The 23,075-nt window shown below is 44.3% G+C and overlaps 2 protein-coding genes across 3 annotated transcripts in view; both read right to left on the bottom strand.

Moving 5' to 3' along the window:
- Positions 1-2,078: 2,078 nt before the first annotated feature.
- LOC139568438 (RNA demethylase ALKBH5-like) lies at positions 2,079-9,182 on the bottom strand. Of its 2 annotated transcripts, XM_071390251.1 has the most exons (8): positions 8,339-9,182; positions 7,618-7,788; positions 6,513-6,654; positions 5,839-6,055; positions 5,335-5,415; positions 4,796-4,918; positions 2,440-2,614; positions 2,079-2,398 (listed from the first exon to the last, which is right to left on the bottom strand). In XM_071390251.1, exons 1-7 carry the CDS (start codon positions 8,558-8,560, stop codon positions 2,467-2,469), a joined length of 1,104 nt encoding a protein of 367 aa, XP_071246352.1. In that variant the 5' UTR covers positions 8,561-9,182; the 3' UTR covers positions 2,079-2,398; positions 2,440-2,466. The 2 variants fall into 2 exon arrangements, with proteins under 2 accessions (XP_071246352.1, XP_071246351.1); XM_071390250.1 differs by having other exon boundaries at positions 2,079-2,614.
- A 9,269-nt stretch (positions 9,183-18,451) lies between these two features.
- The window catches only part of LOC139568434 (butyrophilin subfamily 3 member A2-like), a gene marked incomplete at its 3' end in the record, with an annotated part of 42,539 nt that continues 37,915 nt past the window's right edge, over positions 18,452-23,075 (bottom strand). Inside the window, exons 7-9 of the mRNA XM_071390246.1 lie at positions 21,059-21,349; positions 20,568-20,603; positions 18,452-18,657 (exon numbers count right to left, since the gene is read on the bottom strand). Coding sequence (XP_071246347.1) covers positions 18,452-18,657; positions 20,568-20,603; positions 21,059-21,349 — 533 coding nt within the window. The remainder of the gene's footprint in view (positions 18,658-20,567; positions 20,604-21,058; positions 21,350-23,075) is intronic.

The following is a 23,075-nucleotide window of genomic DNA, read 5'->3' as shown; positions in this document are numbered from 1 at the left end:
GTGGTTCTATGATAATATCAGTTAACAGGACCTTAATGAATTATGAAGTCTATATGTTGTGTTTCTATGATAATATCAGTCAGGTAACAGGACCTTTATGAACTCTGAAGTCTATATGTTGTGTTTCTATGATAATATCAGTCAGGTAACAGGACCTTTATGAACTCTGAAGTCTATATGTTGTGTTTCTATGATAATATCAGTCAGGTATCAGGACCTTTATGAATTATGAAGTCTATATGTTGTGTTTCTATGATAATATCAGGTAACAGGACCTTTATGAATTATGAAGTCTATATGTTGTGTTTCTATGATAATATCAGGTAACAGGACCTTTATGAATTATGAAGTCCGTGTTTCTATGATAATATCAGTCAGGTAACAGGACTTTTATGAACTATGAAGTCTATATGTTGTGTTTCTACGATAATATCAGGTAACAGGACCTTTATGAATTATGAAGTCCGTGTTTCTATGATAATATCAGTCAGGTAACAGGACCTTTATGAATTATGAAGTCTATATGTTGTGGTTCTATGATAATATCAGTCAGGTAAACAGGACCTTTATGAATTATGAAGTCTATATGTTGTGTTTCTATGATAATATCAGTCAGGTCACAGGACCTTTATGAATTATGAAGTCTATATGTTGTGTTTCTATGATAATATCAGGTAACAGGACCTTTATGAATTATGAAGTCTATATGTTGTGTTTCTATGATAATAGCAGGTAACAGGACCTTTATGAATAATGAAGTCCGTGTTTCTATGATAATATCAGTCAGGTAACAGGACCTTAATGAATTATGAAGTCTATATGTTGTGGTTCTATGATATAATATCAGGTAACAGGACCTTTATGAATTATGAAGTCTATAAGTTGTGTTTCTATGATAATATCAGTCAGGTAACAGGACCTTTACGAATTATGAAGTCTATATGTTGTGGTTCTATGATAATATCAGTTAACAGGACCTTTATGAATTATGAAGTCTATATGTTGTCTTTCTATGATAATATCAGGACCTTTATGAAGTCTATATGTTGTGTTTCTATACAGGACCTTTATGAATTATGAAGTCTATATGTTGTGGTTCTATGATAATATCAGGTAACAGGACCTTTATGAATTATGAAGTCTATATGTTGTGTTTCTATGATAATATCAGTTAACAGGACCTTAATGAATTATGAAGTCTATATGTTGTGTTTCTATGATAATATCAGTCAGGTAACAGGACCTTTATGAACTATGAAGTCTATATGTTGTGTTTCTATGATAATATCAGTCAGGTAACAGGACCTTAATGAATTATGAAGTCTATATGTTGTGTTTCTATGATAATATCAGGACCTTTATGAATTATGAAGTCTATATGTTGTGTTTCTATGATAATATCAGTCAGGTAACAGGACCTTTATGAATTATGAAGTCTATATGTTGTGTTTCTATACAGGAACTTAATGAATTATGAAGTCTATATGTTGTGTTTCTATGATAATATCAGTCAGGTAACAGGACCTTAATGAATTATGAAGTCTATATGTTGTGTTTCTATGATAATATCAGTCAGGTAACAGGACATTTATGAATTATGAAGTCTATATGTTGTGTTTCTATGATAATATCAGGACCTTTATGAATTATGAAGTCTATATGTTGTGTTTCTATGATAATATCAGTCAGGTAACAGGACCTTTATGAATTATGAAGTCTATATGTTGTGTTTCTATACAGGAACTTAATGAATTATGAAGTCTATATGTTGTGTTTCTATGATAATATCAGTCAGGTAACAGGACCTTTATGAATTATGAAGTCTATATGTTGTGGTTCTATGATAATATCAGGACCTTTATGAATTATGAAGTCTATATGTTGTGTTTCTATGATAATATCAGGATCTTTATGAATTATGAAGTCTATATGTTGTGTTTCTATGATAATATCAGGACCTTTATGAATTATGAAGTCTATATGTTGTGGTTCTATGATAATATCAGGACCTTTATGAATTATGAAGTCTATATGTGATTTTTCAAACAGAAAGTGACATTAGCGGATGCCCGATCATCTCATAGAACTAAACGTCATCAGACCTTATTTTATATCCCCCAGAAACCCAGACAGAAACACCGTTCATTTCCCCAACAGGGTCTCTGACCAATGAATCACGGAGGACTTAGTTCCTATAGAAACACCATTTACTATCTTCTCCACAGAGGGGGAGGGGGTCGGCGTGGCAACAACAGAACTTCCCACAGTCTTACTGTAACCCCTGTCCTCAGGCCAGTCTCTGATTGGCTGACAGCCTCGTGGCGTGTTCCATCCATCCTAGCATGCAGTGGGGGTGGGGTTCACAGACTGACGTTCCAACACCCTCTCTCTCTCTCTCTCCACAGACTGACGTTCCAACACCCTCTCTCTCTCTCTCTCAGAGCCCATCCAGTCCACCAGGGGTGTTCAGTGACGTCTCATCTTGACCTTGCGTGACCCGTCGCCGTCTTGGCTCCGCCTCCAGTAGTTCTCGGAGCTGCTGCTACGGCGATGAAGGCGGGACGAAGAGGAAGAGTGACGATTCTCCTCCTTATCCATCTCCAGAACCCTCGGTCTGACAGAGAAGAAGAGTTAGGGGAGGAGCTCTGGTCCTGTGTCTCAGGGGGGAGGAGTTAGGGGAGGAGCTCTGGTCCTGTGTCTCAGGGGGGAGGAGCTCTGGTCCTGTGTGTTAGGGGAGGAGCTCTGGTCCTGTGTCTCAGGGGGGAGGAGCTCTGGTCCTGTGTCTCAGGTAGGAGGAGTTAGGGGAGGAGCTCTGGTCCTGTGTCTCAGGTAGGAGGAGTTAGGGGAGGGGCTCTGGTCCTGTGTCTCAGGTAGGAGGAGTTAGGGGAGGAGCTCTGGTCCTGTGTCTCAGGGGGGAGGAGTTAGGGGAGGGGCTCTGGTCCTGTGTGAGTACCTGTATCTCAGGTAGGAGGAGTTAGGGGAGGAGCTCTGGTCCTGTGTCTCAGGTAGGAGGAGTTAGGGGAGGGGCTCTGGTCCTGTGTCTCAGGTAGGAGGAGTTAGGGGAGGGGCTCTGGTCCTGTGTCTCAGGTAGGAGGAGTTAGGGGAGGGGCTCTGGTCCTGTGTCTCAGGTAGGAGGAGTTAGGGGAGGAGCTCTGGTCCTGTGTGAGTACCTGTATCTCAGGTAGGAGGAGTTAGGGGAGGGGCTCTGGTCCTGTATCAGGTAGGAGGAGTTAGGGGAGGGGCTCTGGTCCTGTGTCTCAGGTAGGATGAGTTAGGGGAGGGGCTCTGGTCCTGTGTCTCAGGTAGGAGGAGTTAGGGGAGGAGCTCTGGTCCTGTGTCTCAGGTAGGAGGAGTTAGGGGAGGGGCTCTGGTCCTGTGTCTAAGGTAGGAGGAGTTAGGGGAGGGGCTCTGGTCTTGTATCTCAGGTAGGAGGAGTTAGGGGAGGGGCTCTGGTCCTGTATCTCAGGTAGGAGGAGTTAGGGGAGGGGCTCTGGTCCTGTGTCTCAGGTAGGAGGAGTTAGGGGAGGAGCTCTGGTCCTGTGTCTCAGGTAGGAGGAGTTAGGGGAGGGGCTCTGGTCCTGTGTGAGTACCTGTATCTCAGGTAGGAGGAGTTAGGAGAGGGGCTCTGGTCCTGTATCTCAGGTAGGAGGAGTTAGGGGAGGGGCTCTGGTCCTGTGTGAGTACCTGTATCTCAGGTAGGAGGAGTTAGGGGAGGGGCTCTGGTCCTGTGTGAGTACCTGTATCTCAGGTAGGAGGAGTTAGGGGAGGGGCTCTGGTCCTGTATCTCAGGTAGGAGGAGTTAGGGGAGGGGCTCTGGTCCTGTGTGAGTACCTGTATCTCAGGTAGGAGGAGTTAGGGGAGGGGCTCTGGTCCTGTATCTCAGGTAGGAGGAGTTAGGGGAGGGGCTCTGGTCCTGTGTGAGTACCTGTATCTCAGGTAGGAGGAGTTAGGGGAGGGGCTCTGGTCCTGTATCTCAGGTAGGAGGAGTTAGGGGAGGGGCTCTGGTCCTGTATCAGGTAGGAGGAGTTAGGGGAGGGGCTCTGGTCCTGTGTCTCAGGTAGGATGAGTTAGGGGAGGGGCTCTGGTCCTGTGTCTCAGGTAGGAGGAGTTAGGGGAGGAGCTCTGGTCCTGTGTCTCAGGTAGGAGGAGTTAGGGGAGGGGCTCTGGTCCTGTGTCTCAGGTAGGAGGAGTTAGGGGAGGGGCTCTGGTCTTGTATCTCAGGTAGGAGGAGTTAGGGGAGGGGCTCTGGTCCTGTATCTCAGGTAGGAGGAGTTAGGGGAGGGGCTCTGGTCCTGTGTCTCAGGTAGGAGGAGTTAGGGGAGGAGCTCTGGTCCTGTGTCTCAGGTAGGAGGAGTTAGGGGAGGGGCTCTGGTCCTGTGTGAGTACCTGTATCTCAGGTAGGAGGAGTTAGGGGAGGGGCTCTGGTCCTGTATCTCAGGTAGGAGGAGTTAGGGGAGGGGCTCTGGTCCTGTGTGAGTACCTGTATCTCAGGTAGGAGGAGTTAGGGGAGGGGCTCTGGTCCTGTGTGAGTACCTGTATCTCAGGTAGGAGGAGTTAGGGGAGGGGCTCTGGTCCTGTATCTCAGGTAGGAGGAGTTAGGGGAGGGGCTCTGGTCCTGTATCTCAGGTAGGAGGAGTTAGGGGAGGGGCTCTGGTCCTGTATCTCAGGTAGGAGGAGTTAGGGGAGGGGCTCTGGTCCTGTATCTCAGGTATGAGGAGTTAGGGGAGGGGCTCTGGTCCTGTATCTCAGGTAGGAGGAGTTAGGGGAGGGGCTCTGGTCCTGTGTGTGTGAGTACCTGTGTGCAGCGTCTGGGTCAGCTCTGCGATGAGAGCGTTTGGCCTTCAGAGGGGCGTGTCTCTCAGGGGGGGAGGGGTTAGGGGAGGGGCTCTGGTCTACACGGGGGGCGTCTGGCCTCGTCCTGCAACACAACCAGACACACACACACACCACAACCAGACACACACACACACCACAACCAGACACACACCACAACCAGACACACACACACACCACAACCAGACACACACACACCACAACCAGACACACACACACACCACAACCAGACACACACACACACCACAACCAGACACACACCACAACCAGACACACACACACCACAACCAGACACACACCACAACCAGACACACACACACACCACAACCAGACACACACACACACCACAACCAGACACACACCACAACCAGACACACACACACACACACACACACCACAACCAGACACACACACAGAGGGAGAGAGAGAGAGTTAGCACAATAGCCTGACACCACAGTCAACCTGCTAACTGTGGGTTGGTTGTCACGGTGACAGACATACTTCCTGAGTATGATGACGGCCCGTCTCTCCTTGATGTCCTGGGGGCGGATACAGTGGGTGATGTCATCAGCCGCGTAGCCACTGAGAGGAAAGAGAACACTATGACGTAACACTTCCTCCCCCTCTCTCTCCACCTCCCTCTCTCTCCACCTCCCTCTCTCTCTCTCTCTCTCTCCCTCTCTCTCTCTCTCTCCACCTCCCTCTCTCTCTCTCTCTCTCCACCTCCCTCTCTCTCTCTCTCTCTCCACCTCCCTCTCTCTCTCTCTCTCTCTCTCCACCTCCCTCTCTCTCTCTCTCTCTCCACCTCCCTCTCTCTCTCTCCACCTCCCTGAGGACAGTAACACTTCCTCTCTCTCACACTCCCTCTCTCTCACTTCCTCTCTTTCCACCTCCCTCACCTACCTGAGGACAGTAACACTTCCTCTCTCTCTCCCCCTCTCTCTCGCTCCCTCTCTCTCCACCTCCCTCTCTCTCACTCCCTCTCTCTCCACCTCCCTCGCCTACCTGAGGACAGTAACACTTCCTCTCCTGACAGGAAGCTCCAGGACGGGCTCGGACACTCTGATTGGTTTAAACTGGAAGCGGCAGCCGAAGCAGAGGGCCGAGTCTGAGAAGAAGGACACGGATACGATTGGCCGGGCGAAGATGTGGAGCGGGTCGACGTGTGACACGATGCAGCCGCCTGGTTGGTAGTCGTTGATCACCGCTGAGTTCACAAAGCCTACAGGACAACAACAACAATAACATCAACAACAGGCTTTTCCCGGAGACAGGAAGTGGGCTGGAGCACGTTAAGGTCAAATCTGAGACAGGAAGTGGGCTGGAGCACGTTAAGGTCAAATCTGAGACAGGAAGTGGGCTGGAGCACGTTAAGGTCAAATCTGAGACAGGAAGTGGGCTAGAGCACGTTAAGGTCAAATCTGAGACATGAAGTGGGCTGGAGCATGTTAAGGTCAAATCTGAGACAGGAAGTGGGCTGGAGCACGTTATGGTCAAACCTGAGACAGGAAGTGGGCTGGAGCACGTTATGGTCAAATCTGAGACAGGAAGTGGGCTGGAGCACGTTATGGTCAAATCTGAGACAGGAAGTGGGCTGGAGCACGTTAAGGTGAAATCGGAGACAGGAAGTGGGCTGGGGTTGAGTAACGAGCAGGAAGTGAGAGGTTAAAAGTTATTACCTTCAGGTACGACCCCACTGGCGACCAGTTTAGTGATGACGAGGTCGTGAACCCAGGATGGGATGTCGTCCACCTCTCCTTTAGGATACAATCTCTCCTGACCAGGTCCTCTCTTCTCTAGCTGGGCCCCGTATGTATAGCCCTGGAAGAGGAGACGGGGTGAGAGAGAGGAAGAGAGGGGTTTAGAGACAGAGAGAGGAGAGAGGGGTTTAGAGACAGAGAGAGGACGAGAGGGGTTTAGAGACAGAGAGAGAGGACGAGAGGGGTTTAGAGACAGAGAGAGGACGAGAGGGGTTTAGAGACAGAGAGAGGACGAGAGGGGTTTAGAGACAGAGAGAGGACGAGAGGGGTTTAGAGACAGAGAGAGGACGAGAGGGGTTTAGAGACAGAGAGAGGACGAGAGGGGTTTAGAGACAGAGAGAGGAAGAGAGAGGTTTCGAGACAGAGAGAGGACGAGAGGGGTTTAGAGACAGAGAGAGGGAGAGTAAAGGGGTTTAGAGAGAGAGGGGACGAGAGGGGTTTAGAGAGAGAGAGGACGAGAGGGGTTTAGAGGGAGAGAGGGGTTTAGAGACAGAGAGAGGAAGAGAGAGGTTTCGAGACAGAGAGAGGACGAGAGGGGTTTAGAGACAGAGAGAGGGAGAGTAAAGGGGTTTAGAGAGAGAGAGAGGAAGCGTAGAGGGGATTAGAGACAGAGAGAGGAAGAGTAGAGGGGTTTAGAGAGAGAGAGAGGACGAGAGGGGTTTAGAGGGAGAGAGGGGTTTAGAGACAGAGAGAGGAAGAGTAGAGGGGTTTAGAGAGAGATAATACACTTTTGTGTATTATCTACCTCACTTGCTTTGGCAATGTTAACACATGTTTCCCATGCCAATAAAGCCCCTTGAATTGAATTGAATTGAATTGAATTGAGAGAGAGAGGAAGCGTAGAGGGGATTAGAGACAGAGAGAGGGAGAGTAAAGGGGTTTAGAGAGAGAGAGAGGACGAGAGGGGTTTGGAGAGAGAGAGAGGACGAGAGGGGTTTAGAGGGAGAGAGGGGTTTAGAGACAGAGAGAGGAAGAGTAGAGGGGTTTAGAGACAGAGAGAGGAAGAACAGGTGTGTGACCTCACCTCTCCAAAGAAATATTTGTTCCGTAGCGGAGCCCGATCTACAGTGTGTTCCCGGTAAAGCCCAGCTTCTCCGTTAGCAACCACCTCATTTATCTTCCCCTCAATGACGTCACAGTCCTCTTTAGAGAAGACCTCTACCTGAACAATGCCGCTCTGGACACGCCTCGCCTCCTGGAGGGAGACGGAGAGAGAGACGAGGAGAGAGAGAGACGAGGAGAGAGAGAGACGAGGAGAGAGAGAGACGAGGAGAGAGAGAGACGGAGAGAGAGACAAGGAGAGAGAGAGAGAGATAGAGACGAGGAGAGAGACAAGGAGAGAGAGAGGAGGAGAGACAGAGACGAGGAGAGACAGAGACGAGGAGAGAGAGAGACGGAGAGAGAGACGAGGAGAGAGAGACGAGGAGAGAGAGATAGAGACGAGGAGAGAGACAAGGAGAGAGAGAGGAGGAGAGACAGAGACGAGGAGAGAGATGAGGAGAGAGAGAGACGAGGAGAGAGAGAGACGAGGAGAGAGAGAGACGAGGAGAGAGAGACGGAGAGAGATGAGGAGAGAGAGAGACGAGGAGAGAGAGAGGCGAGGAGAGAGAGAGGCGAGGAGAGAGAGAGACGAGGAGAGAGAGAGACGAGGAGAGAGAGAGACGTAATATTGATTCATACTTTGAATTGGATTTATGTCAAGAGAAGTAACTTAGGTGTCAACAGCCGGTACCGGATCATCATACCTGCTCACGGGACTCCACAGGGTCGCTGTGTTCCACCTCATCCTCGGAGGAATCTCGGTGCTTCCGCTTCCGGCCGTTCCCGTTTCTACTGCCTCCGTCGGTAACTTTCACTTTTCTGTTTTTGTAACTCTCGTCCTTGTCGGCAACTCTGTTTTTGTAATTGTCCCGAGGAGTCATGGACTTCAGCTTTTCCCGCAGGTCGGAGAAACCGCTGGCTGACATTTTGTTTTAAATATATAATTAACAAGTTCAATTTGGAGTTGTTTATTTATCGTTATTTAACTTCCATAACTGTCAGTCTGTAGAAGCGAGGCCGGGGGCCGGTGACCGTCCTCACGGTAACGGTAGTTCGCTGCTGGCAGGCTGTCAAGAGGTTATGTTGTGATGTGGCTGGCTAACCTAGCAACTTAGCAAACACAACTCACCAACTTAAAACGGCTTGTCAACCAAAAGTCGACGATTCAAGTGGTCAATTTAACTATTTTACCCAGTTAAATACATGGAATTAACCTGCGTTTAGTTTTTTAGCATTATTCCTGTCCCGTTATTGACTAGTTTCGTGTCAATGTATCCGACACTGTATCGCTAACGGGTTGCTAATCCGCTAGCTAACGTTAGCCATGCTACCTATCTAGCCTTAACGACGGTATTTCTAGTGACTAAGGCGATGTTGCAAATCGGTAAAAATATGTTCTTACGGTCTGTCCACATACGACGTTATGACTTTTTAGACGGAAGTTTTTAGTCGTTTATTACATCTGAAAATAAAAGTGGTAAAAAGCTAGTTTAGCAGCACGCATTTTCAGACCTCTGACCGAGTTGAACCGAATACAGACTCGGGTTTTCTTCTTCGGTGGAATTTGTGTTTTTGGCGGATCGCATCCGACTGTTAGGTGTGTGTGTGTGTGTGTGTGTGTGAGTGTGTACACCGCCAACTACTGGACTGGAGTGTGTGTGTGTATACCGCTGGGGCCGGCCTATATTCAATTCTCTTCATTAGTCTTGTTCCTCTAAGAAAGAAATTAAATAGAGCCCCAAGACATCACCATCTACACTCATTAAAAACCCACTTACCCCATTCCACTACTTTGCCCCTATCTACTCCTGCACCATGCCAAAATTTCATATACCCAAAATACATCTCTGCAGCTGGCACCACAGCATCTATTTTTCTGTGATGATTTTACATTCCATTTATGTGGTACAGTTTTATAACCATTGCTATGAATGCTAAGAAGCCTAACCTTACTGAAGTATAAAGCGTTGGCCGATCCCTCTGTGCTGGAACAAATCTACTAGTCACTGGATTCCTCTTAGGATCCCCGTCGCCCTTTGTCCCCATCCTCCTCTACTTTCTTCACTGCCTCAGCATACGACACCTTCTGCACTACTCTGACTCTGGCCATTTTAACCTGCCTCTCTCACACCGGAGACTTTCTGATCCCCCCGGCAACATCACCCCTCTACAGTTAACACACACACACAACTATATCCACCTTCTGGTCCCCTCAGACATGCTCTGACGTCGCTCTATCTAACCTACAGTCATACGTACTCAGAGCATGCTCTGACGTCGCTCTATCTAACCTACAGTCATACGTACTCAGAGCATGCTCTGACGTCGCTCTATCTAACCTACAGTCATACGTACTCGGAGCATGCTCTGACGTCGCTCTATCTAACCTACAGTCATACGTACTCAGAGCATGCTCTGACGTCGCTCTATCTAACCTACAGTCATACGTACTCAGAGCATGCTCTGACGTCGCTCTATCTAACCTACAGTCATACGTACTCAGAGCATGCTCTGACGTCGCTCTATCTAACCTACAGTCATACGTACTCAGAGTATGCTCTGACGTTGCTCTATCTGATCTTACGTACTCAGAGCATGCTCTGACGTTGCTCTATCTAACCTACAGTCTTACATACTCAGAGCATGCTCTGACGTTGCTCTATCTAACCTACGGTCATACGTACTCAGAGCATGCTCTGACGTCGCTCTATCTGATCTGCAGTCATACGTACTCAGAGCATGCTCTGACGTCGCTCTATCTAACCTACAGTCTTACGTACTCAGAGCATGCTCTGACGTTGCTCTATCTAACCTACAGTCTTACGTACTCAGAGCATGCTCTGACGTTGCTCTATCTGACCTGCAGTCATACGTACTCAGAGCATGCTCTGACGTTGCTCTATCTAACCTACAGTCTTACGTACTCAGAGCATGCTCTGACGTTGCTCTATCTGACCTGCAGTCATACGTACTCAGAGCATGCTCTGACGTTGCTCTATCTGATCTACAGTCATACGTACTCAGAGCATGCTCTGACCCCTCATGATGATTTCAATATTGTGGCCACCACCCATATCAAAGTTTCTCTATTCATCCCTTCATACAAAACAGTTGACATGATTAATAGATTTCACCCCTTCATACAAAACAGTTGACATGATTCATATATTTCATCCCTTCATACAAAACAGGTGACATGATTAATAGATTTCATACAAAACAGTTATCATGATTAATAGATTTCATCCCTTCATACAAAACAGGTGACATAGTGGTGATATTGACTACTGTCTTCTATAGGGATTTAGTGGTGATATTGACTACTGTCTTCTATAGGGATTTAGTGGTGATATTGACTACTGTCTTCTACAGGGATTTAGTGGTGATATTGACTACTGTCTTCTATAGTGATTTAGTGGTGATATTGACTACTGTCTTCAACAGGGATTTAGTGGTGATATTGACTACTGTCTTCTACAGGGATTTAGTGGTGATATTGACTACTGTCTTCTATAGTGATTTAGTGGTGATATTGACTACTGTCTTCAACAGGGATTTAGTGGTGATATTGACTACTGTCTTCTATAGTGATTTAGTGGTGATATTGACTACTGTCTTCAACAGGGATTTAGTGGTGATATTGACTACTGTCTTCTATAGGGATTTAGTGGTGATATTGACTACTGTCTTCTATAGTGATTTAGTGGTGATATTGACTACTGTCTTCTACAGGGATTTAGTGGTGATATTGTCTACTGTCTTCTACAGGGATTTAGTGGTGATATTGACTACTGTCTTCTACAGGGATTTAGTGGTGATATTGACTACTGTCTTCTATAGGGATTTAGTGGTGATATTGTCTACTGTCTTCTATAGGGATTTAGTGGTGATATTGACTACTGTCTTCTATAGGGATTTAGTGGTGATATTGACTACTGTCTTCTATAGGGATTTAGTGGTGATATTGACTACTGTCTTCTACAGGGATTTAGTGGTGATATTGACTACTGTCTTCTATAGTGATTTAGTGGTGATATTGACTACTGTCTTCTACAGGGATTTAGTGGTGATATTGTCTACTGTCTTCTACAGGGATTTAGTGGTAATATTGACTACTGTCTTCTACAGGGATTTAGTGGTGATATTGACTACTGTCTTCTACAGGGATCTAGTGGTGATATTGACTACTGTCTTCTACAGGGATTTAGTGGTGATATTGACTACTGTCTTCTACAGGGATTTAGTGGTGATATTGACTACTGTCTTCTACAGGGATTTAGTGGTGATATTGACTACTGTCTTCTACAGGGATTTAGTGGTGATATTGACTACTGTCTTCTACAGGGATCTAGTGGTGATATTGACTACTGTCTTCTACAGGGATTTAGTGGTGATATTGACTACTGTCTTCTACAGGGATTTAGTGGTGATATTGACTACTGTCTTCTACAGGGATTTAGTGGTGGAATTGACTACTGTCTTCTATAGTGATTTAGTGGTGATATTGTCTACTGTCTTCTACAGGGATTTAGTGGTGATATTGACTACTGTCTTCTATAGTGATTTAGTGGTGATATTGTCTACTGTCTTCTACAGGGATTTAGTGGTGATATTGACTACTGTCTTCTACAGGGATTTAGTGGTGATATTGACTACTGTCTTCTACAGGGATTTAGTGGTGATATTGACTACTGTCTTATATAGTGATTTAGTGGTGATATTGACTACTGTCTTCTATAGAGATTTAGTGGTGATATTGTCTACTGTCTTCTACAGGGATTTAGTGGTGATATTGACTACTGTCTTCTACAGGGATTTAGTGGTGATATTGACTACTGTCTTCTATAGTGATTTAGTGGTGATATTGACTACTGTCTTCTATAGAGATTTAGTGGTGATATTGTCTACTGTCTTCTACAGGGATTTAGTGGTGATATTGACTACTGTCTTCTACAGGGATTTAGTGGTGATATTGACTACTGTCTTCTACAGGGATTTAGTGGTGATATTGACTACTGTCTTCTACAGGGATTTAGTGGTGATATTGACTACTGTCTTCTATAGGGATTTAGTGGTGATATTGTCTACTGTCTTCTATAGGGATTTAGTGGTGATATTGTCTACTGTCTTCTACAGGGATTTAGTGGTGATATTGACTACTGTCTTCTACAGGGATTTAGTGGTGATATTGTCTACTGTCTTCTACAGGGATTTAGTGGTGATATTGTCTACTGTCTTCTACAGGGATTTAGTGGTAATATTGACTACTGTCTTCTACAGGGATTTAGTGGTGATATTGACTACTGTCTTCTACAGGGATCTAGTGGTGATATTGACTACTGTCTTCTACAGGGATTTAGTGATGATATTGACTACTGTCTTCTACAGGGATTTAGTGGTGATATTGACTACTGTCTTCTACAGGGATTTAGTGGTGATATTGACTACTGTCTTCTACAGGGATTTAGTGGTGATATTGACTACTGTCTTCTACAGGGATTTAGTGGTGATATTGACTACTGTCTTCTACAGGGATCTAGTGGTGATATTGACTACTGTCTTCTACAGGGATTTAGTGGTGATATTGACTACTGTCTTCTACAGGGATTTAGTGGTGATATTGACTACTGTCTTCTACAGGGATTTAGTGGTGATATTGTCTACTGTCTTCTATAGTGATTTAGTGGTGATATTGTCTACTGTCTTCTACAGGGATTTAGTGGTGATATTGACTACTGTCTTCTATAGTGATTTAGTGGTGATATTGTCTACTGTCTTCTACAGGGATTTAGTGGTGATATTGACTACTGTCTTCTACAGGGATTTAGTGGTGATATTGACTACTGTCTTCTACAGGGATTTAGTGGTGATATTGACTACTGTCTTATATAGTGATTTAGTGGTGATATTGACTACTGTCTTCTACAGGGATTTAGTGGTGATATTGACTACTGTCTTCTACAGGGATTTAGTGGTGATATTGACTACTGTCTTCTATAGTGATTTAGTGGTGATATTGACTACTGTCTTCTATAGAGATTTAGTGGTGATATTGTCTACTGTCTTCTACAGGGATTTAGTGGTGATATTGACTACTGTCTTCTACAGGGATTTAGTGGTGATATTGACTACTGTCTTCTACAGGGATTTAGTGGTGATATTGACTACTGTCTTCTACAGGGATTTAGTGGTGATATTGACTACTGTCTTCTATAGGGATTTAGTGGTGATATTGTCTACTGTCTTCTATAGGGATTTAGTGGTGATATTGTCTACTGTCTTCTACAGGGATTTAGTGGTGATATTGACTACTGTCTTCTACAGGGATTTAGTGGTGATATTGTCTACTGTCTTCTACAGGGATTTAGTGGTGATATTGACTACTGTCTTCTACAGGGATTTAGTGGTGATATTGACTACTGTCTTCTACAGGGATGTAGTGGTGATATTGACTACTGTCTTATATAGTGATTTAGTGGTGATATTGACTACTGTCTTCTATAGAGATTTAGTGGTGATATTGTCTACTGTCTTCTACAGGGATTTAGTGGTGATATTGACTACTGTCTTCTACAGGGATTTAGTGGTGATATTGACTACTGTCTTCTATAGTGATTTAGTGGTGATATTGACTACTGTCTTCTATAGAGATTTAGTGGTGATATTGTCTACTGTCTTCTACAGGGATTTAGTGGTGATATTGACTACTGTCTTCTACAGGGATTTAGTGGTGATATTGACTACTGTCTTCTACAGGGATTTAGTGGTGATATTGACTACTGTCTTCTACAGGGATTTAGTGGTGATATTGACTACTGTCTTCTATAGGGATTTAGTGGTGATATTGTCTACTGTCTTCTATAGGGATTTAGTGGTGATATTGTCTACTGTCTTCTACAGGGATTTAGTGGTGATATTGACTACTGTCTTCTACAGGGATTTAGTGGTGATATTGTCTACTGTCTTCTACAGGGATTTAGTGGTGATATTGTCTACTGTCTTCTACAGGGATTTAGTGGTGATATTGTCCAATACAGTTATTCAGGAGAAGTCTTTATCCTGATGTACAGCATTTTTATTCAAGTGTATTCATTAACAACAAGACTAAAAACATCCATAATACAAACACAGTCCAGTAACATGGTCCAAGGTAGCTTGTTCCTTCTAACAGGGGACCCAGTGGGGTAGCTTGTTCCTTCTAACAGGTTACCCAGTGGGGTAGCTTGTTCCTTCTATAAGGGGACCCAGTGGGGTAGCTTGTTCCTTCTAACAGGGGACCCAGTGGGGTAGCTTGTTCCTTCTAACAGGGGACAAAGTGGGGTAGCTTGTTCCTTCTATAAGGGGACCCAGTGGGGTAGCTTGTTCCTTCTAACAGGTTACACAGTGGGGTAGCTTGTTCCTTCTAACAGGGGACCCAGTGGGGTAGCTTGTTCCTTCTAACAGGGGACCCAGTGGGGTAGCTTGTTCCTTCTAACAGGGGACCCAGTGGGGTAGCTTGTTCCTTCTAACAGGGGACCCAGTGGGGTAGCTTGTTCCTTCTAACAGGGGACCCAGTGGGGTAGCTTGTTCCTTCTAACAGGGGACCCAGTGGGGTAGCTTGTTCCTTCTAACAGGGGACCCAGTGAGGTAGCTTGTTCTGTCCTCTCTCTGTATTAAGGGCTGTACCCAGGCTGTACCCAGGCTGTACCCAGGCTGTACTAAGGGCTGTATCCAGGCTGTACCCAGGCTGTATTAAGGGCTGTACCCAGGCTGTACCCAGGCTGTACTAAGGGCTGTATTAAGGGCTGTACCCAGGCTGTACTAAGGGCTGTATCCAGGCTGTATGCAGGCTGTACTAAGGGCTGTATTAAGGGCTGTACTAAGGGCTGTATTAAGGGCTGTATCCAGGCTGTACTAAGGGCTGTATTAAGGGCTGTATCCAGGCTGTATGCAGGCTGTACTAAGGGCTGTATCCAGGCTGTATGCAGGCTGTACTAAGGGCTGTATTAAGGGCTGTATTAAGGGCTGTACTAAGGGCTGTATCCAGGCTGTATGCAGGCTGTACTAAGGGCTGTATTAAGGGCTGTATTAAGGGCTGTACTAAGGGCTGTATCCAGGCTGTATCCAGGCTGTACTAAGGGCTGTATTAAGGGCTGTACTAAGGGCTGTATCCAGGCTGTACTAAGGGCTGTATCCAGGCTGTATTAAGGGCTGTATCCAGGCTGTATGCAGGCTGTACTAAGGGCTGTATTAAGGGCTGTATTAAGGGCTGTACTAAGGGCTGTATCCAGGCTGTACTAAGGGCTGTATTAAGGGCTGTATTAAGGGCTGTATTAAGGGCTGTACTAAGGGCTGTATTAAGGGCTGTATTAAGGGCTGTACTAAGGGCTGTATCCAGGCTGTATGCAGGCTGTACTAAGGGCTGTATCCAGGCTGTACTAAGGGCTGTATTAAGGGCTGTACTAAGGGCTGTATCCAGGCTGTACTAAGGGCTGTATCCAGGCTGTATTAAGGGCTGTATCCAGGCTGTACTAAGGGCTGTATCCAGGCTGTATTAAGGGCTGTATCCAGGCTGTATTAAGGGCTGTATCCAGGCTGTATTAAGGGCTGTACTAAGGGCTGTACTAAGGGCTGTATCCAGGCTGTATTAAGGCCTGTATCCAGGCTGTATTAAGGGCTGTATTAAGGGCTGTACTAAGGGCTGTATCCAGGCTGTACTAAGGGCTGTACTAAGGGCTGTATCCAGGCTGTATTAAGGGCTGTACTAAGGGCTGTATCCAGGCTGTACTAAGGGCTGTATCCAGGCTGTATTAAGGGCTGTACTAAGGGCTGTATCCAGGCTGTATTAAGGGCTGTATCCAGGCTGTACTAAGGGCTGTATCCAGGCTGTACTAAGGGCTGTATCCAGGCTGTTTCCAGGCTGTATTACCTAGATACCACACCACCTTAGGCCTTATTGCTAATTAAATTATACTACAGGTCAGTGCCTGATCATACGTTTTCCAAGGGCAGCAAGCTGTAACATGAGCTGGTCTTTAAACCCATCCACAATGTGCTGCAGTCTAGTGTAACAGTCTAATCTCTAGACTGCAGACCACTTGATGGAGACGAGGGGTTTGAGTCCCATCTCGAACCACCCTCTGTCTACGCCCCTACTAGCTGTCTCCATCTCTACATTCCCCGCTGTACCGTCCAAATTTAAATAAAGATGATTAATAAAAATAAAAAAAGATAAAAAAACTCCATCCCGCTTGAGAGAGAAACAGAGAGAGAGAGAGAGACAGAGAGAGAGAGAGAGAGAGAGAGAGAGAGAGAGAGAGAGACAGAGAGAGAGAGAGAGAGAGAGAGAGAGACAGAGAGAGAGAGAGACAGACAGAGAGAGAGACCCTAACACACGTCTCTCTCTCATCTCTTTTCAAAATAAACTTTATTTAACCAGAAAGTCCTAACCAACCCAGTGCTGTCTTAGGTGGCTTCAACAGCCTGTCTTCCTCCTCTCGCCTGATCTTCTAGAGCATCAACAGCCTGTCTTCCTCCTCTCTCCTGATCTTCTAGAGCATCAACAGCCTGTCTTCCTCCTCTCTCCTGATCTTCTAGAGCATCAACAGCCTGTCTTCCTCCTCTCTCCTGATCTTCTAGAGCATCAACAGCCTGTCTTCCTCCTCTCTCCTGATCTTCTAGAGCATCAACAGCCTGTCTTCCTCCTCTCTCTCCTGATCTTCTAGAACATAAACAGCCTGTCTTCCTCCTCTCTCCTGATCTTCTAGAGCATCGACAGCCTGTCTTCCCCTCTCTCCTGATCTTCTAGAGCATCGACAGCCTGTCTTCCTCCTCTCTCCTGATCTTCTAGAGCATCAACAGCCTGTCTTCCTCCTCTCTCCTGATCTTCTAGAGCATCAACAGCCTGTCTTCCTCCTCTCTCCTGATCTTCTAGAGCATCAACAGCCTGTCTTCCTCCTCTCTCCTGATCTCCTAGAGCATCAACAGCCTGTCTTCCTCCTCTCTCCTGATCTTCTAGAGCATCAACAGCCTGTCTTCCTCCTCTCTCCTGATCTTCTAGAGCATCAACAGCCAGTCTTCCTCCTCTCTCCTGATCTTCTAGAGCATCAACAGCCTGTCTTCCTCCTCTCTCTCCTGATCTTCTAGAACATAAACAGCCTGTCTTCCTCCTCTCTCTCCTGATCTTCTAGAGCATCGACAGCCTGTCTTCCTCCTCTCTCCTGATCTTCTAGAGCATCAACAGCCTGTCTTCCCCCTCTCTCCTGATCTTCTAGAGCATCGACAGCCTGTCTTCCTCCTCTCTCCTGATCTTCTAGAGCATCGACAGCCTGTCTTCCTCCTCTCTCCTGATCTTCTAGAGCATCGACAGCCTGTCTTCCTCCTCTCTCCTGATCTTCTAGAGCATCAACAGCCTGTCTTCCCCCTCTCTCCTGATCTTCTAGAGCATCAACAGCCTGTCTTCCTCCTCTCTCCTGATCTTCTAGAGCATCAACAGCCTGACTTCCTCCTCTCTCCTGATCTTCTAGAGCATCAACAGCCTGACTTCCTCCTCTCTCCTGATCTTCTAGAGCATCAACAGCCTGTCTTCCCCCTCTCTCCTGATCTTCTAGAGCATCAACAGCCTGTCTTCCTCCTCTCTCCTGATCTTCTAGAGCATCAACAGCCTGTCTTCCTCCTCTCTCCTGATCTTCTAGAGCATCAACAGCCTGTCTTCCTCCTCTCTCCTGATCTTCTAGAGCATCTACAGTCTGTCTTCCCCCTCTCTCCTGATCTTCTAGAGCATCAACAGCCTGTCTTCCTCCTCTCTCCTGATCTTCTAGAGCATCAACAGCCTGTCTTCCTCCTCTCTCCTGATCTTCTAGAGCATCAACAGCCTGTCTTCCTCCTCTCTCCTGATCTTCTAGAGCATCAACAGCCTGTCTTCCTCCTCTCTCCTGATCTTCTAGAGCATCAACAGCCTGTCTTCCTCCTCTCTCCATCGCTGATCCAGGACCCAGTAAAGGTTGCATCTCCATCATTTCAACTCTGTTACTCCCAGACTCATCTGTTGAAATAAAGAAAGGAGGATTCAGAAGGAAGCAACAACATTCACACAGAATAACCTGACCAGGAATTACTCATTAGACTCATAAAGCCTGAGGTCTTCTCTCCCTGAGGACAACAACATTAATAACCTGACCAGTAATTACACATTAGACTCATAAAGCCTGAGGTCTTCTCTCCCTGAGGACAACTACATTAATAACCTGACCAGTAATTACACATTAGACTCATAAAGCCTGAGGTCTTCTCTCCCTGAGGACAACTACATTAATAACCTGACCAGGAATTACTCATTAGACTCATAAAGCCTGAGGTCTTCTCTCCCTGAGGACAACTACATTAATAACCTGACCAGGAATAATACATTAGACTCATAAAGCCTGAGGTCTTCTGTCCCTGAGGACAACTACATTAATAACCTGACCAGTAATTACACATTAGACTCATAAAGCCTGAGGTCTTCTCTCCCTGAGGACAACAACATTAATAACCTGACCAGTAATTACACATTCGACTCATAAAGCCCGAGGTCTTCTGTCCCTGAGGACAACAACATTAATAACCTGACCAGTAATTACACATTAGACTCATAATCCTGAGGTCTTCTCTCCCTGAGGACAACAACATTAATAACCTGACCAGTAATTACACATTAGACTCATAAATCCTGAGGTCTTCTCTCCCTGAGGACAACAACATTAATAACCTGACCAGTAATTACACATTAGACTCATAAAGCCTGAGGTCTTCTCTCCCTGAGGACAACAACATTAATAACCTGACCAGTAATTACACATTAGACTCATAAAGCCTGAGGTCTTCTCTCCCTGAGGACAACTACATTAATAACCTGACCAGGAATTACTCATTAGACTCATAAAGCCTGAGGTCTTCTCTCCCTGAGGACAACTACATTAATAACCTGACCAGGAATAATACATTAGACTCATAAAGCCTGAGGTCTTCTGTCCCTGAGGACAACTACATTAATAACCTGACCAGTAATTACACATTAGACTCATAAAGCCTGAGGTCTTCTCTCCCTGAGGACAACAACATTAATAACCTGACCAGTAATTACACATTCGACTCATAAAGCCCGAGGTCTTCTGTCCCTGAGGACAACAACATTAATAACCTGACCAGTAATTACACATTAGACTCATAAATCCTGAGGTCTTCTCTCCCTGAGGACAACAACATTAATAACCTGACCAGTAATTACACATTAGACTCATAAATCCTGAGGTCTTCTCTCCCTGAGGACAACAACATTAATAACCTGACCAGTAATTACACATTAGACTCATAAAGCCTGAGGTCTTCTCTCCCTGAGGACAACAACATTAATAACCTGACCAGTAATTACACATTAGACTCATAAAGCCTGAGGTCTTCTCTCCCTGAGGACAACAACATTAATAACCTGACCAGTAATTACACATTAGACTCATAAAGCCTGAGGTCTTCTCTCCCTGAGGACAACAACATTAATAACCTGACCAGTAATTACACATTAGACTCATAAAGCCTGAGGTCTTCTCTCCCTGAGGACAACAACATTAATAACCTGACCAGTAATTACACATTAGACTCATAAAGCCTGAGGTCTTCTCTCCCTGAGGACAACAACATTAATAACCTGACCAGTAATTACACATTAGACTCATAAAGCCTGAGGTCTTAAATATAATCATTGAAATCATTCTGTGTGGAAAAACAACATATTTCTAGAGGTGGGTGACATCAATGGGTAATTTTTTCCTATCTTGGAGAGTTGGTGATATGTGACTGTATGTTACAGGAATGTGGGACAGACAGACAGACAGACAGACAGACAGGCAGGCAGGCAGAGACAGACAGACAGACAGACAGGCAGACAGACAGGCAGGCAGTAAGGCAGATACTTACCAGAGTGATCAACATCATCTGTATTTGGATATATACCTAAAAGACCAGAGTCAGTTAGAAAATAACAAGATCTCCAACTAAATCTGTTTCCTCTCTAAATTAATAACACCTTGGATTGACACAGTGAATAAAGACCTTAAAGACCAGAGTCAGTTAGAAAATAACAAGATCTCCAACTAAATCTGTTTCCTCTCTAAATTAATAACACCTTGGATTGACACAGTGAATAAAGACCTTAAAGACCAGAGTCAGTTAGAAAATACCAAGATCTCCAACTAAGTCTGTTTCCTCTCTAAATTAATAACACCTTGGATTGACACATTGAAAAATTGGCAATGAATTTACCTCACATCGGCTCAAACCTGGTTTTAGCTGCTCAATCAGTAAAGACGGTAGTTTGTAGAAACGTTGAATTGAATTTGAAAACTATGACAACATAAAACAAGATTTTTTCCCCCAGTGATATGAATCCAACAGAGAGTTTTTCTTACCCAGTTCTTCTCCCAGAAGGTTTATGACTCGATCAGGTTCTTCTTTCAGTATGTCTAGGACTAGATCAGGTTCTTCTCTCATCAGACTCTTGTAAAAAGCTGATTTCACCTCTTCCCCGCCTGAATCTACGGCCGTAAACAGAAGCCTCATCTTCTCCACGGGGGTTACAGCAGCAGAGATATCACGATAATCCTGTTCTTGGATCATGGACGTCAGGGCCTCTGCTATGGGCGTCGCATTGGTAACCCTGTCAAGGAGCTTCGGCCTGCGCGCGTCCAGAAACCCGACAACTGGTTAGAAAAGAGAAAGATATATTACATTTAGACCGCACACATTCACAAGGAGATTATGTCTCTGTATTATCAGAAAATAAATGAATAAAGAACTCATATTTTTCCTCAAGTCCAAATGTTGCTGTAAAAAATGATTAACTCTGCAGGAGTTCATATTATATGAGAGGTTATAACCTACAGTTCATATTATATGAGAGGTTATAGACAGTTCATATTATATGAGAGGTTATAGACCTACAGTTCATATTATATGAGAGGTTATAGACCTACAGTTCATATTATATGAGAGGTTATAGACCTACTGTTCATATTATATGAGAGGTTATAACCTACAGTTCATATTATATGAGAGGTTATAACCTACAGTTCATATTATATGAGAGGTTATAGACCTACAGTTCATATTATATGAGAGGTTATAGACCTACAGTTCATATTATATGAGAGGTTATAACCTACAGTTCATATTATATGAGAGGTTATAGACCTACAGTACATATTATATGAGAGGTTATAGACCTACAGTTCATATTATATGAGAGGTTATAGACCTACAGTTCATATTATATGAGAGGTTATAACCTACAGTTCATATTATATGAGAGGTTATAGACCTACAGTACATATTATATGAGAGGTTATAGACCTACAGTTCATATTATATGAGAGGTTATAGACCTACAGTTCATATTATATGAGAGGTTATAGACCTACAGTTCATATTATATGAGAGGTTATAGACCTACAGTTCATATTATATGAGAGGTTATAACCTACAGTTCATATTATATGAGAGGTTATAGACCTACAGTTCATATTATATGAGAGGTTATAGACAGTTCATATTATATGAGAGGTTATAACCTACAGTTCATATTATATGAGAGGTTATAACCTACAGTTCATATTATATGAGAGGTTATAGACCTACAGTTCATATTATATGAGAGGTTATAGACCTACAGTTCATATTATATGAGAGGTTATAACCTACAGTACATATTATATGAGAGGTTATAGACCTACAGTACATATTATATGAGAGGTTATAGACCTACAGTTCATATTATATGAGAGGTTATAGACCTACAGTTCATATTATATGAGAGGTTATAGACCTACAGTTCATATTATATGAGAGGTTATAGACCTACAGTTCATATTATATGAGAGGTTATAACCTACAGTTCATATTATATGAGAGGTTAAAGACCTACAGTTCATATTATATGAGAGGTTATAGACAGTTCATATTATATGAGAGGTTATAGACAGTTCATATTATATGAGAGGTTATAGACAGTTCATATTATATGAGAGGTTATAGACCTACAGTTCATATTATATGAGAGGTTATAGACCTACAGTTCATATTATATGAGAGGTTATGACCTACAGTTCATATTATATGAGAGGTTATAGACCTACAGTTCATATTATATGAGGCTATATGAGAGGTTATAGACCTACAGTTCATATTATATGAGAGGTTATAGACATACAGTTCATATTATATGAGAGGTTATAGACCTACTGTTCATATTATATGAGAGGTTATAGACCTACAGTTCATATTATATGAGAGGTTATAGACCTACAGTTCATATTATATGAGAGGTTATAGACCTACAGTTCATATTATATGAGAGGTTATAGACCTACAGTTCATATTATATGAGGCTATATGAGAGGTTATAGACCTTCAGTTCATATTATATGAGAG

The sequence above is a fragment of the Salvelinus alpinus genome, chromosome 2 (genome assembly GCF_045679555.1).
Source record: "Salvelinus alpinus chromosome 2, SLU_Salpinus.1, whole genome shotgun sequence".
Classification (NCBI taxonomy): Eukaryota; Metazoa; Chordata; class Actinopteri; order Salmoniformes; family Salmonidae; genus Salvelinus; species Salvelinus alpinus.
Note: the sequence above shows the minus strand (reverse complement) of the source record. Positions and strands in the feature narration are given on the sequence as shown.